The following is an 11,764-nucleotide window of genomic DNA, read 5'->3' as shown; positions in this document are numbered from 1 at the left end:
TTATTATATCCTGCCTTTTAACACAGCATTTTTGGATGGAAAGAAAATTAAAAAAGCAAAATACTAGAAGAAAAATCTGTCAAATTTTAGAAGCTTTCTTCAAAGTATTCCCCCCCCCCTTTTCTTTTTCATTTTTCCCTTTATTCAAAGTAAGTAACAGAAGGAGCATCACTTTGGAGCTCTTTGTATCATTTGTTACGATGGATGGTCGAATATTATTTAAATTAGAGGTGAACAATAACCACAAAAAAAAAAAGGAGAAAAAAAGAGAGAATGAGGGAGTTGGGCCAAGGATTGAGTTTTGCATAAATTTGTGCTTATTTTGAGACATTTAAATATTCTTAAAGCATCAAGGTAAGGCCTCCTCTCCAATCTACCCTCATTCTCTTCTAGTTTCATCCGTTGGTTTTCTCTTTTACTTGGAACCCACGTGAAGTTGGAGATTGCTACGTTGGAGTTGTTTGGTCTTTGATTTGTACCTCGAGAGGCTAAATGGAGCTCGTGGGTTTCTCTGTAGGGATTTAATTTGGGGGCGGGGGGCGAGCGAGGCATTGATTTTAAGTGTTGCATAGCATGATACTCTTCTGTTATATTTATAAAGTAGACAAAAAAGATTTTTTTTTTTGGTTCTTTATAGAACACTGAGAAAAAATTTTTATATGGATCCTCTAATTCTAAATATAAAATCCTTTTTATAGTGTAAAACTAAATATAAAGACTCCTTTTGTGGTGTAATTTTACGCCACAAAAATGGTTTTATATTTAGTACCAGAGAAGTATAATTTTACTTTTCATTTTTATTGTATTGACTTAGTTTATATGAAATAGTATAATACTACCTCCGGTCCTAATTATAAGAGTTAATTGACTAATTTGAAGAAATTAAAAAAGAAGTTAAGTTAATTATTCGTAACAAATATTGTCTTTTTTAAAATATCCTCATTAATCAAGTGTATTGGTAGGAACTACTATTGTTAGAAGGACTATCTAAGAAAAATACATAAATATAAGAGACAAAGTGGATTGAGGTCTTATATTTAAGACCAAAATAAAAGTCAAATAAGGCCTTATATTAAGAATCGAAGGTAGTATATATTAAATACATGTAAAGTAAAAAGTTGTTGGATTTTAAACGAGAGTTAATAAAATTTAAGATTTTTTCTATGAAACATGTTAAAACTTGAAAGTCAATCAAAAGAGTATTAATAATCATGAAAATTTTTATTGTGTTTTTAAAAGCTAAAAAGATTAACATAAAACTTGAAATGCACTTTTGCTATTAAACTATTCTTTCAGCAGAATTGTTGGGTATCTTAAATTATTAAGGAGTGCAACACTGCTCTCAAAAGTATATAAAAACAAACTTACTATCTCCGGCTTTTAATACTCCTCTGGTCCTAAATATAAGACCCATTTTATAATGTAATTTATACTACAAAAAGGGTCTTATATTTAGGATCGCAGGATTATAAAAAATTAGTTGACTAATTTGAATAGATTAAAAAACTAGTTAACTTAGTTTTATTATAACAGATATGTGTTTTTTTAAATATTTTTGCTAATTAATTATATTGATTAGAACTACTATTATTATTAAAGACTATATTATAAACATACTTGACTATATAGTATTGGCATATATACATATTTATGTTTGCCTTTTCTCCCTTAGTGATAAGGATAACTTTGCAACTATTTTCAATTTGAAAAATAATATTGTATCCTTAAAATCAAACTATAATTTTAAAAATAATTTTATGGTATATAAAATAAGTATGTGATAATAATTTTGTCTTAATTTACATAAAAATATTTTTTAAAAGTATTTTTGACTTAACCAAACATCTTTTTGTACTCCTTGAAAGTTTATATCTAATGCTTATGTGTGAATAATTTAAGAATAAACATGGCATTTAACCCAAACTACTAATAAAGATAATGGATTAAAATGAAATCTATTTCAAAATTGAGGGGACCAAATATAGATTATCATTTTAATTAATACTCTCTTATCCTGTTTATAAAGATGAGAAAAAGACATTATTATTGTCCTATTTATGTGCCACTAAAAGAATTTTTATATTGTTGTGTAACTTTATTTTTTATTTATTATTGTATTGATTTTGTTTATATGATGTATAATATACTATTTCCGGTTCTTAATATAAGAGCTAGTTAATTAATTTGAATAGATTAAAAAAATTAGTTAGGGTAATTATTAGTAATAAATTAAATGTATTGATTAGAACTACTATTATTACAAGGATTATTTTGAAAAAAATAAATAAATACGAGAGAAACAAAGTGAATTAAAATTTTATATTTATAACTAAAATAAAAGTTAAACAAACTCTTGTATAAGGACTGAAAGCAGTATATAAATATGGATAAATTAGAAAGTTATTAATTTTAAATAAGAGTTAATGAAATTTAATATTTTCTTAGTATATTCAAATTTTAACTTTTAATAATTTATATTAGGACGCTAGGCCGATCCCACCCTGCCACAGCGTAGCTTACCGTATTATAAGTCGAAATTTCCGAGAGGAGCGACGCGGGTGGTGGCTGTGCTGAACCGAAATTTCACTCGTGTCCTCCGTCCTTTATTCCACTTCAGGTGAGTTTCGGTGACATTTTCTGCACTCGTATGGCCCTCTTCTGTTATCTCCTTCGTTTTTTTTTCCCGCTTGTGCACCATCGCTTGTTCATTCTCTTTAGCGAGCTGTATTTCCCCCGTTTTCGGGTGCATTCGTCAAGTTTGCATGATTTGTTCTATTAAAGGTCCCACAACGGAATTTCGTGATTGCCCTTAGAAATCTATCATGAAATTTTGTGACTGTGTAAGGCTATGCATATAAGTTGAGAGGAAAACAGGAAGGGAAGGAATCTAACGAAAAGGAAATCTGAAAGGGAGAGAACCAAGGGAAAGTGATGGTAAATGATCAATATCAAGTAACGATGACTTTGGAGGATTTTGGAAGATTATTGAGCGTTTTTCATTATTCTTTTATTTCTTATTAATTTCTTAAATTCTCCATTCCCTCCTCCCTTTGGCTTCATTATTCATCCATTCGAGACTGTACTCTCTAGTAGAAGTTGGTTGCCCTGTCTGTAAGTGGGTATGAATAAAGCCCCAGGACTGTGGTTAGGAAGGAAATAATATAGTATAGTATGTGTCATCTTCATTTCTCAGAATAGATTGTATGAATGTATCAGCAAGTAAGCTGTGGTTTCTAATTTGGACCTAGCTAAAAATGGAACTAAATTCAATTGGGTAAAGGATATATATATATATATATATATATAATGTTGGTAGTGACTGGGTTGGTCATCAATGTCATTCAGTTATTGTGAATCCGATGAGTCAGTGGTAACTTAGTAAATTCCAGCTACCAACATCCATGTCTCCCGTGTTTTGAACTCGCCCCCTTCCCGGGGGGTTCTTCAGCCATGTCTGTAATATTCTTATTGTTTGTCATGGGAAAGCCAACACTTATTAGGAAGGACCATGTTCCAATGACTATCTCCATTTAGTGTATCATTAAAATTTACTTGTAACCCTGTCAATTGAGCAAATGATAGAAATAAGACACATACGACATCATCTATTTGGTAATTGGTACTCCTCTGGTCCTATTTATAGATCACTTCTAACATGTTTTACATAGATCAAGAAGAATCTTAAACCTCATTAACTCATTTAAAATTCAACAACTTTTTAATTTTATCCCTATTTAATATACATTATACTTTACATAAATAAAGTCCATACAATAATAAATGAAGGGTAAAATTGTACATTCATATAAAAAGTTTTCTCAGTGCCCAATAAATAGGACAAAAAAATATCTTTTCTCTGCCTTATAAATAGGACCAGAAGAGTATATTTTAGATACGTATATATTTTTTTATTATAGGAATGCAGAAAATCAATGTGAATTTTCTACATTGGAATCGTTGGGTGACTTGGGTTGGTTGAAAGAGCTAGTTTCGGACTATTGGTGTTTCATCTTTTCATCCTTTGCTCAGTTGTGATATAACAATAAATGCTTGTCTTTTATATTTTCTGTTTTAGAGGATTTCCATAGTTTAAATTAAGGTAATTAAAATTCCATATTATCATGTCTCCACTATTTTTGCTTATGAAAGACATTTAAGTTCTCCTATATCTGGTATGTGGCTTATATTTTTAATGGCTTGCTTATGGACGAGTGACCTATGCTACTGAGGGGGAGGTCATTTTGTTGCGCTCCAGAACTTATTCTATTTTCATCTAGTTTTTAAGTTAGTATTTGCCCTAATTATTAACTTGGTCATTCTGTTTAATTGTCAGGTTTGGTCACTGTATTACATGGGATCTACAGCAGAGGATGACTATGCTGCATTTGAAAAGAAGGTCAAACGAACAATGTACCTTGACAACCTTTCTCCTTCGGTCACTGAATCCGTGTTGAGAACTGCTTTTGATCAGTTTGCAAATGTAAAAAATGTCAAGCTCATTCCCAACTACCTTGAACCAATGAATGTGCCACAGTGTGCACTAATAGAATTGGATAATGAAAAGAAGGCCAAGGAAGTTATATCAATGATTGAGCAATATCCTTTCATGATATGTGGGAAACCAAGGCCTGTAAGGGCATTTCCTGCAAAAGCAGAAATGTTTGATGATCGCCCTAAAAATCCTCGTAGAAAGTTAACCTGTCGTTGGTTGGAGCCAGGTGATCCTGACTTTGAGGTGGCAGAGGAACTGAAGGAGCTTACTCGCAAACATGCTGCTGAAGCTGCTTACTTGCACCAAGTAAGTTTTCCCTCTTGTACTTATTATGTATTTATTTTAGTAATCAATTGAATTTTAGTCAATCTTGTTATTTTTATTACTAACCTGCCAGTTGCTGCAATTGTCAGAGGAAGGGCAATTTTTTATTCGGTTATTACTTAAATTCACTTTTATCATTGACTTTCAAAGATTGGTTTTATCCCTAAACTTTTCCTTTTTAATAATTATCCTTAAATTGGTGAATTTATTTCATTATTTTTGTTCCAATGAAGCAGGTTCAGGAATTATTTTCAGTAGTGTGACTAGTGATAGTGAGAGCTGCTAGTGTTGATGGTATAAGATAAGATGTGATTCTTATGGGCTGCCACCATAGACTTTAAACATACTGATTTTAGGTTTCTGTTTCAAAATAAGAAACGGTAAAAATTCAGGGATGATTATCCATGGCTAGCCTCAAGAAAACAGAATATCAAAATACTGCTTAATTTTCATCCGTCACATGTCTAACCTTCCCCTATTTGTACTAACGGAGGTTGGATGGTCTCCTTCCAATTTACTTAACCAGCTCCAAGTTCCTAACAACTCCCCGGTTATCCCCCAATTCTCATGTAATGAATAACATATTTTAACCTCAAAGAGGTGCCTTCAACCTTGTTGCATTTGTTCTTTGAGAATTTGCTGGAAGGGATTACTGCTTTACTTGTTTGATTACCTAGTATATTATTTTAACCACGCAGAATCATATTACCTGAGGTAAACAAGGAAACGGATAAATTTTTTCCCCCCCTCATGCAACTTCGTTATCACTATATTTTATTTTTAACATTCAGTGTTTGCTTTAGCTGCTTTGTTTTCTGGGTTGACTATTGGGGTTCAGTAAAGGATACTTTTCTTCTAAATCATATGATGCCGAGGTGTTGTTTCTTCTCTTTCAATGAGGAATATGACTGAGAAGAGCATGCACGTTCGGAAGAAGCTTGTGTTTAGAGTGTAAGAAATAGATAAGTGTCCAAAGATAAATAACATGTCACATTGGTTATCGCTCTTTTGAAAATATGTCCATTCATTTGGAAGACCGTCTTATCTTGCTGGCTTTTAGCTTTTTAAGATTGCCAATAGGTTTATAATACTCTTATGGGTTAGCTTATTCTTAAACTTGTTCTTTTTTGCAGGTACAACTACAAGAAGAGGAAAAGCTTGCAAAGCACCAGGAAGACACGCTTAAAGGGCATTATAAGAAGTACAGGATGATAGAGAGCGTTATGGACGGAACTGCCCAATGTCTGGCGCGTCACTATAATGTGCGTTATAACAATGATTGAAAACTTTATTTGGACTAGCAATACGTGTAAGTAAACTCTTCTTTATTAGTAGGTTATTTTCTTCTAAAGCTATATTGTCCCTTCCAGTTATCAGGAATAATTTATGCGAGGAACGTCTTTACATGACCTATGATCCTTGTTAAAGTACAATTTTTAGTCTGCTCTATTCTTTCCTTTTATGTTCAGCGGAGTGTGATGGAGGATGTTTGTGTTGTACTTGTATTGATAACTTAGAAAAGTATACTTATTATGTCTGTATGTTTGTTTTAATTACTTGCCCATGCTTTAAAGCCGTATAACTTTCTTGCATTAGGAATAGGGATTATATTGTGATTTGGAGTTATTATAGCCATGAAAAAGCTTCTGGTGTTGTGGTCTTGTGCGCCTGTTTGTGATACCCAAGACCCAAAGCAGAGACGATGAGGATGGAATGTGCATCCGTTATTTTTCTAAGAATTTGGAGAATTGTGTTGTCCTATAAGCCGAATGTTAGGGAGCATTTGCATGCTTTAAGAAAATCCCAGCCCCAAGAATGAATCATCGATATATCAATAATTCAATATATCGAGTGAACTCTGTAACAAATATTTTGTCTATCACGGATGGATATCTATAATATTTTGGCAAATGACAAAAAAGGATTGTGGAAATTGCAAAATTCCAGAAGATTAATTTAATGACAGTTTAAGTTCTATAAAATCTTGCTGAAAGATGAGTTGCAAATGGCTAAATATCAATTCAGTTGCAGATATGAGAGGCTCATATGCTAATCGGACGTTTATTATTGAAATTACTTACAAGTATATTACAAAAGTTGAGATAAAATTTTTTTCATATATTTATCTCATATTCTTATAAATCTGAGTTATTCCACATTGACAATAAATCTTGTACTACTTCTGGTTTTTAATATAAAATCTAGTTGACTAATTTGGAAAAATGAAGGAAGTTAGTTAAGTTAATTATTTGTAGTAAATATATCCCTAAAATACTCTTATTAATTTTGTATGTTTGACTTACTTATTGATGCTAATTTCTTAACACATGCAACTGCTATAGGAATTACTCGAATGTAAAATAGATAAATATTGGAAACAAAGTAGATTAGAGTTTTATTTAAGACCAAATTAGAAATCAAATTAGCTCTTATATTAAGGACTGAAAGTAGTACATTACTTGGTACTTTGCAATGGAGTCTCAATTGTGCGTGCGAAGGAAAATTAAGGAGAAATACAAGCAATTTCTTCAACCTTTATGGAAAAATTATACACTACTTTTCCAATTTTTCAATGATGAGCATATAAATATAAACTTCTCTTTAAATTTTAAGCAAATAAAGTTTCTCTAATTTTAAATTGTTTGCTATCTCGCTTATGGAATAAAACATGATGCGAGGTTTCTTTTAAAATTTAGAGGATTATTCCTATAAAAATTAAAGTTTCAAGAGTTTTTTTTTTTCTCAGCAGAAGTTTTTTCTCTCTCGAAGTTCTAACATTAATGGTTTTTGTATTTTTTTTTTGTATAACTTAAAGTATCTTTAAGTCAATTTGGCTTGAGATTAAATTTTGTTGGTTGAGAGGGTTAAGGGTAAAATCTTTTCAATAAATGAATTTATTGCTTTCTTCTTTATGGGGGTGAGACCGTTTACTATCTCAACTAACAGTTTGTTAATTTATTGTATGTCTTTTATTTTTGGACAGAAGTTTTTGTTAATTTATCGTTTTTTTTTATGAGGTTGTTAATTTATTGTTACCGTAGGGGAAAAAAAAACTATATCTAACTTGTTACTCCAAAGGAACAATAAAGAAAATTTGACTATGGAAGAAAATGATAGGAGTTTTTCATCAATTGGTATGATGCATAGTTATTACAAATAAAATTTTGACTGAACTGCGCACATGCCAAAGAAATTTGGCAAATAAGGAATACTTAAACGAGACGAATTTTTTGGCCAATTTAAAATTAGAGATAAAATTTTTTTGGCCAACTTAAAATTAGAGATAAATAGCAACTATAAATTACCAAAAAAAAAAAAATTCCCCCGTCTGGGAGTTGCATTTGATTTAACGAGTATTTTTTTTGGACCAAAAACATTAGTGGGTGATCAAAGATCGAAAAATATAAAATAAAAGAATAGATTGAAAAACATATTGAAGAATAGAACAAAGTGAAGCTAGGGGAATTGAAAGGGGCTAGGGACCTCATTGCCATATTAACGCAGGGGCTTCGCTGAACAGGTATTGCCTTCAAACTTCCAGTTTGTGTACCCTGTTGAATGATTTCAAATCAGTGGAGGCTTGTTCCTTTCACACCTGCTGCTTGTTCAATCTCTACTGTCCATTCTACTGCAGACGGAAAATAGTTTTGCCGAAGAGCTTTACAATGAAAGCTTGCCTCTTTCAAAATTGGAACTAGCACCCAGTGCTAATAATCAAGGAAATCATTTAAATCAGTAAGAATATGTGAGGTTAAGTTTATATTGGAGAGTCAGTTACTAAATGCATCAAACAGTTATTTTATTCTTTTTGTTTAGCAAAAGATTAGAATGAGAAAATGTATCTGTCTTTACCTCAGAAACACCCACTGGTTTCAAGCATGGATAGTTCTTCCATGAGCAAAGGCTGAACCTTTTTTCAATGGTTTTTCCTTTTGGGTAATTGGCATTACTGCTTCAAACGCTTCAACCAGCAGTGCCACCTTACTTTTCCTCACCGGAGCAAGTTTGGTGACTGCTTGCCTAAGTGCATGGTCAAGCATCCATTGCTCTGCAATTTTTCTTTCATCCATTATCTGATGTTTGAGAATAACCTTTTCTCGTTCTGGATTTGGGATCAAGGGCAAGAAGTTTGGCATTCGTTGGTCGAACTTCCTCAGTTGCTCATCATCCTTGACAGGTATCTTGTGCTTCATTTCTCCTCTCCAATTCTTGCTTCTTTTCTCCTCTTCAGTGCCCGTGCAGCTTGTGCCCTGCAACTTATTAGCTCCACTCTCAATTGCTTCCAACATTTCCTTGTCTTGAGCAGTAAAGATATTTTCACTTTGCACATCTTTCATTAGAATATGTGTCGCTTGGCTAGTGCTTCCATCATCAGTCTCTGGACTTGAGTCTTTGCCTTCATCGGTATCATCAATCTTATGTAACTAACTTATCTCATGACCTTGCCTTCGATAATCACTACTCTCAACTTGTTTGGCAAAATCTTGATAGATTTCCGTATTTTTCATCTCCGGATTCTTGCTTCCTTTGCCTATTGCTTTTCCAACATGATTTAGCTTACGTTCTTCTTCAGAAGCATTATAGATTTGGTCACTCAGTGACATAGGTGTACTATCTTTTACAAATATAGGCTTCTGTCCAACATCAAGTACATTTGCGACACAGCTGACACCATTATCTAGAGATGTTTCATTTTCTCCGCCATTTTCTTCTGCATTTGTCAAATTCTGAAATGCTTCCTCTATTAAAGAACGAGTCTCTGTGCTTTCAATTGTGGCTCCTGGTCCAAAACAGTGTCAAGAGGTTGTGCTTCAAAACAAGCACATTCTTTTGCTTTGGCTTCTTGGGATGCTTCTTCAACTAAGTATTCTATCTTTTCGAGCCTTCTAGTGCTAACAATTTTATCTGATTTTACAGATGCCTCTAGTAAACTCTCTGATGAAGACTCAAGCCTGAACTCTGTTTCCTCTTCAGCTAAAACAACTCTCTCTTCAAGTTTTGACGTGCAAAATTGTTCCTCCTTCCACTCTGTATCAGTAGCTTCAAAATCACAATCATCTATTTCACTGCTTCCCAACTGTTCCCAATCATTAAATCTAATCCCTTTGTAGCAGATTTCCATACTCGTACCTTTATGAGAACAGCTAGGTGGGTGGCTTTCACTTGCAGATTCTTCGTTATGTTCCTGATGAATGCTTAGCATGGTATCTGCCTTAGTTGCAGGATCATCATAGTATTTCTTGAAATATTTCTTGGAATTTGATTCAAGCTCAGGGGACTCGTCAGACATATTTGTGGTAATATGCTTGACATTATCCCCTCTTGCAGCCAAGCTATTCTCCTCAATTATAAACTTGATAACTTCTTGATCCTGAAGCTCTTCAGAGGATTCTAGTTTTCCTGTTTCATGTCCATGACCTGTTGCTGCTGGTTTTGATTCATGTTCCTTTACGTTAGCATAGATTTCAATAAAGAAATCTACTTCTGCGTCATCACCTGCAGAATTGCCATCAATAACAATCTGCTCAGTGTCAAAGACTTTGGTGATGAAGGGCACCTTCAATCTTTGAAGGCTTAGTTCTTCCTGCTTCATGGTCTTCTCGGCCTTAAAAAGACTTCTCCTTTCTGACAAGAAGCTCTTCATTCGAGGCAAAGGAGTATGGCAATGACCATTAAGAGAGCAAAATGTATACGGACAATCCTTCATAACTGAAGTTCTCTGTGACTCTGTAACACGAGGATCAGTCATGGGGCGTTTAGGAGACAGAGAGTTCCTCAAACTTGATGGTCTTGTCAAAGTTTTTGCAGGTTGCTTACCAGGAACAACGCTGGCCTTCCAATTACTAGAAAGCTTTTCCTTTTGATCCTTATAATCATAATCAGCTTGAGAGTTGGAAAGGCTCGCTGGAAAGAGCTCCTTTGCACCTGAACTGATGGTGGGCTTCATGTAATGAATTGACGTGTCTGTTCTCATCAGTGGCTGCTGCGTTTTTTGAGATTTGGCAGTGATTGGAACATGAGAAGGTGATGGCTTTCCGGGTTTGGAAAAGCTTCGTCTTGAAGGTGATGATTGGAAAGCCTCTAAATCAGAAAGCTGAATTGATCTTGACTTATTCGTCTCATCTCCACTGGTTACGCCATCCTGGTGGTGAGAAGACTGCTGCAAGTGTTCCAAGTGCTTATCAAATTCACCATTATCGGCGTGGATTAAGGCCTTGCTCGTCACCTTTCTCTGCACCATGTTCAAAAGAGGCCCAACAAGATGAACAAGCAAAGAGTTGGACTCAAAATTTCTTTTTCCTTTACTGCGGATTTCCAGCAAAGGAAGAAATGAAAATATTTTGCGCTTTGTTTTTCTCATATGATAATTTCATGGAAAGAAGAGGAGAAAAGCTGGAAACCCCAGCAAACAGAAAGATTCCTCCTCCTTGGTTTGTATGATTTGTTGTTTTGCAGTGGGTTCTCATTTTTCTTGTTTTAAACTGTTTTGTCTGCACCGCAGATGATGAAATTTAAACAAGGCTGAGCCAACTGTGTGATGCCAATTCTTAATATTAACAAGGAATATTCTTTGATAGAGTCAAGTTTATAGAATCGAATTAAGATTAATCATAAAAAGACACGTTAACATAAATTAATAGCCGGTTTGAGTGAAATATGTGTTGGTTTGACATTATCTCTGGTTACCTAATTTTACCGAAGTGCTCGTGATGTTAGCGTTTGGGCCATCCATGTTTGCACATATTGTTCTCAGTAGTCTCGTTTTATATTAAAATCATTAAATTGGTGCTGATTTGATTCCCCAGTTCATCCTTCGTCAAATATTTTTATCAGCCTCTTGATTTGGATTGGAAAAGAACACGTTGTGACATTCTGTAGATTGCACATGGCTTGCATGGATTTGATTTATTGGCCATTAGAATTTGATGGCACCCAAATTGGTCAAAG

At 33.7% G+C, this 11,764-nt stretch overlaps 2 protein-coding genes across 2 annotated transcripts; one reads left to right on the top strand and one right to left on the bottom strand.

Annotated features, from left to right (window-relative positions):
- Positions 1–2,549: 2,549 nt before the first annotated feature.
- On the top strand, positions 2,550–6,227 carry LOC114738139 (uncharacterized). Its single transcript, XM_028926155.1, has 3 exons — positions 2,550–2,617; positions 4,334–4,798; positions 5,950–6,227. The coding sequence occupies exons 2-3, from the start codon at positions 4,352–4,354 to the stop codon at positions 6,097–6,099; spliced, it is 597 nt and encodes a 198-aa protein (XP_028781988.1). The 5' UTR covers positions 2,550–2,617; positions 4,334–4,351; the 3' UTR covers positions 6,100–6,227.
- A 1,899-nt stretch (positions 6,228–8,126) lies between these two features.
- Positions 8,127–11,057, bottom strand: LOC114738138 (uncharacterized). The gene is made up of 2 exons (XM_028926154.1): positions 9,570–11,057; positions 8,127–9,240 (listed from the first exon to the last, which is right to left on the bottom strand). Exons 1-2 carry the CDS (start codon positions 11,055–11,057, stop codon positions 8,689–8,691), a joined length of 2,040 nt encoding a protein of 679 aa, XP_028781987.1. The 3' UTR covers positions 8,127–8,688.
- Positions 11,058–11,764: the final 707 nt, after the last annotated feature.

This window comes from Neltuma alba, unplaced genomic scaffold (genome assembly GCF_004799145.2).
Source record: "Neltuma alba isolate B1F8T4 unplaced genomic scaffold, ASM479914v2 tig00013542_pilon, whole genome shotgun sequence".
Taxonomy (NCBI): Eukaryota; Viridiplantae; Streptophyta; class Magnoliopsida; order Fabales; family Fabaceae; genus Neltuma; species Neltuma alba.
Note: the sequence above shows the minus strand (reverse complement) of the source record. Positions and strands in the feature narration are given on the sequence as shown.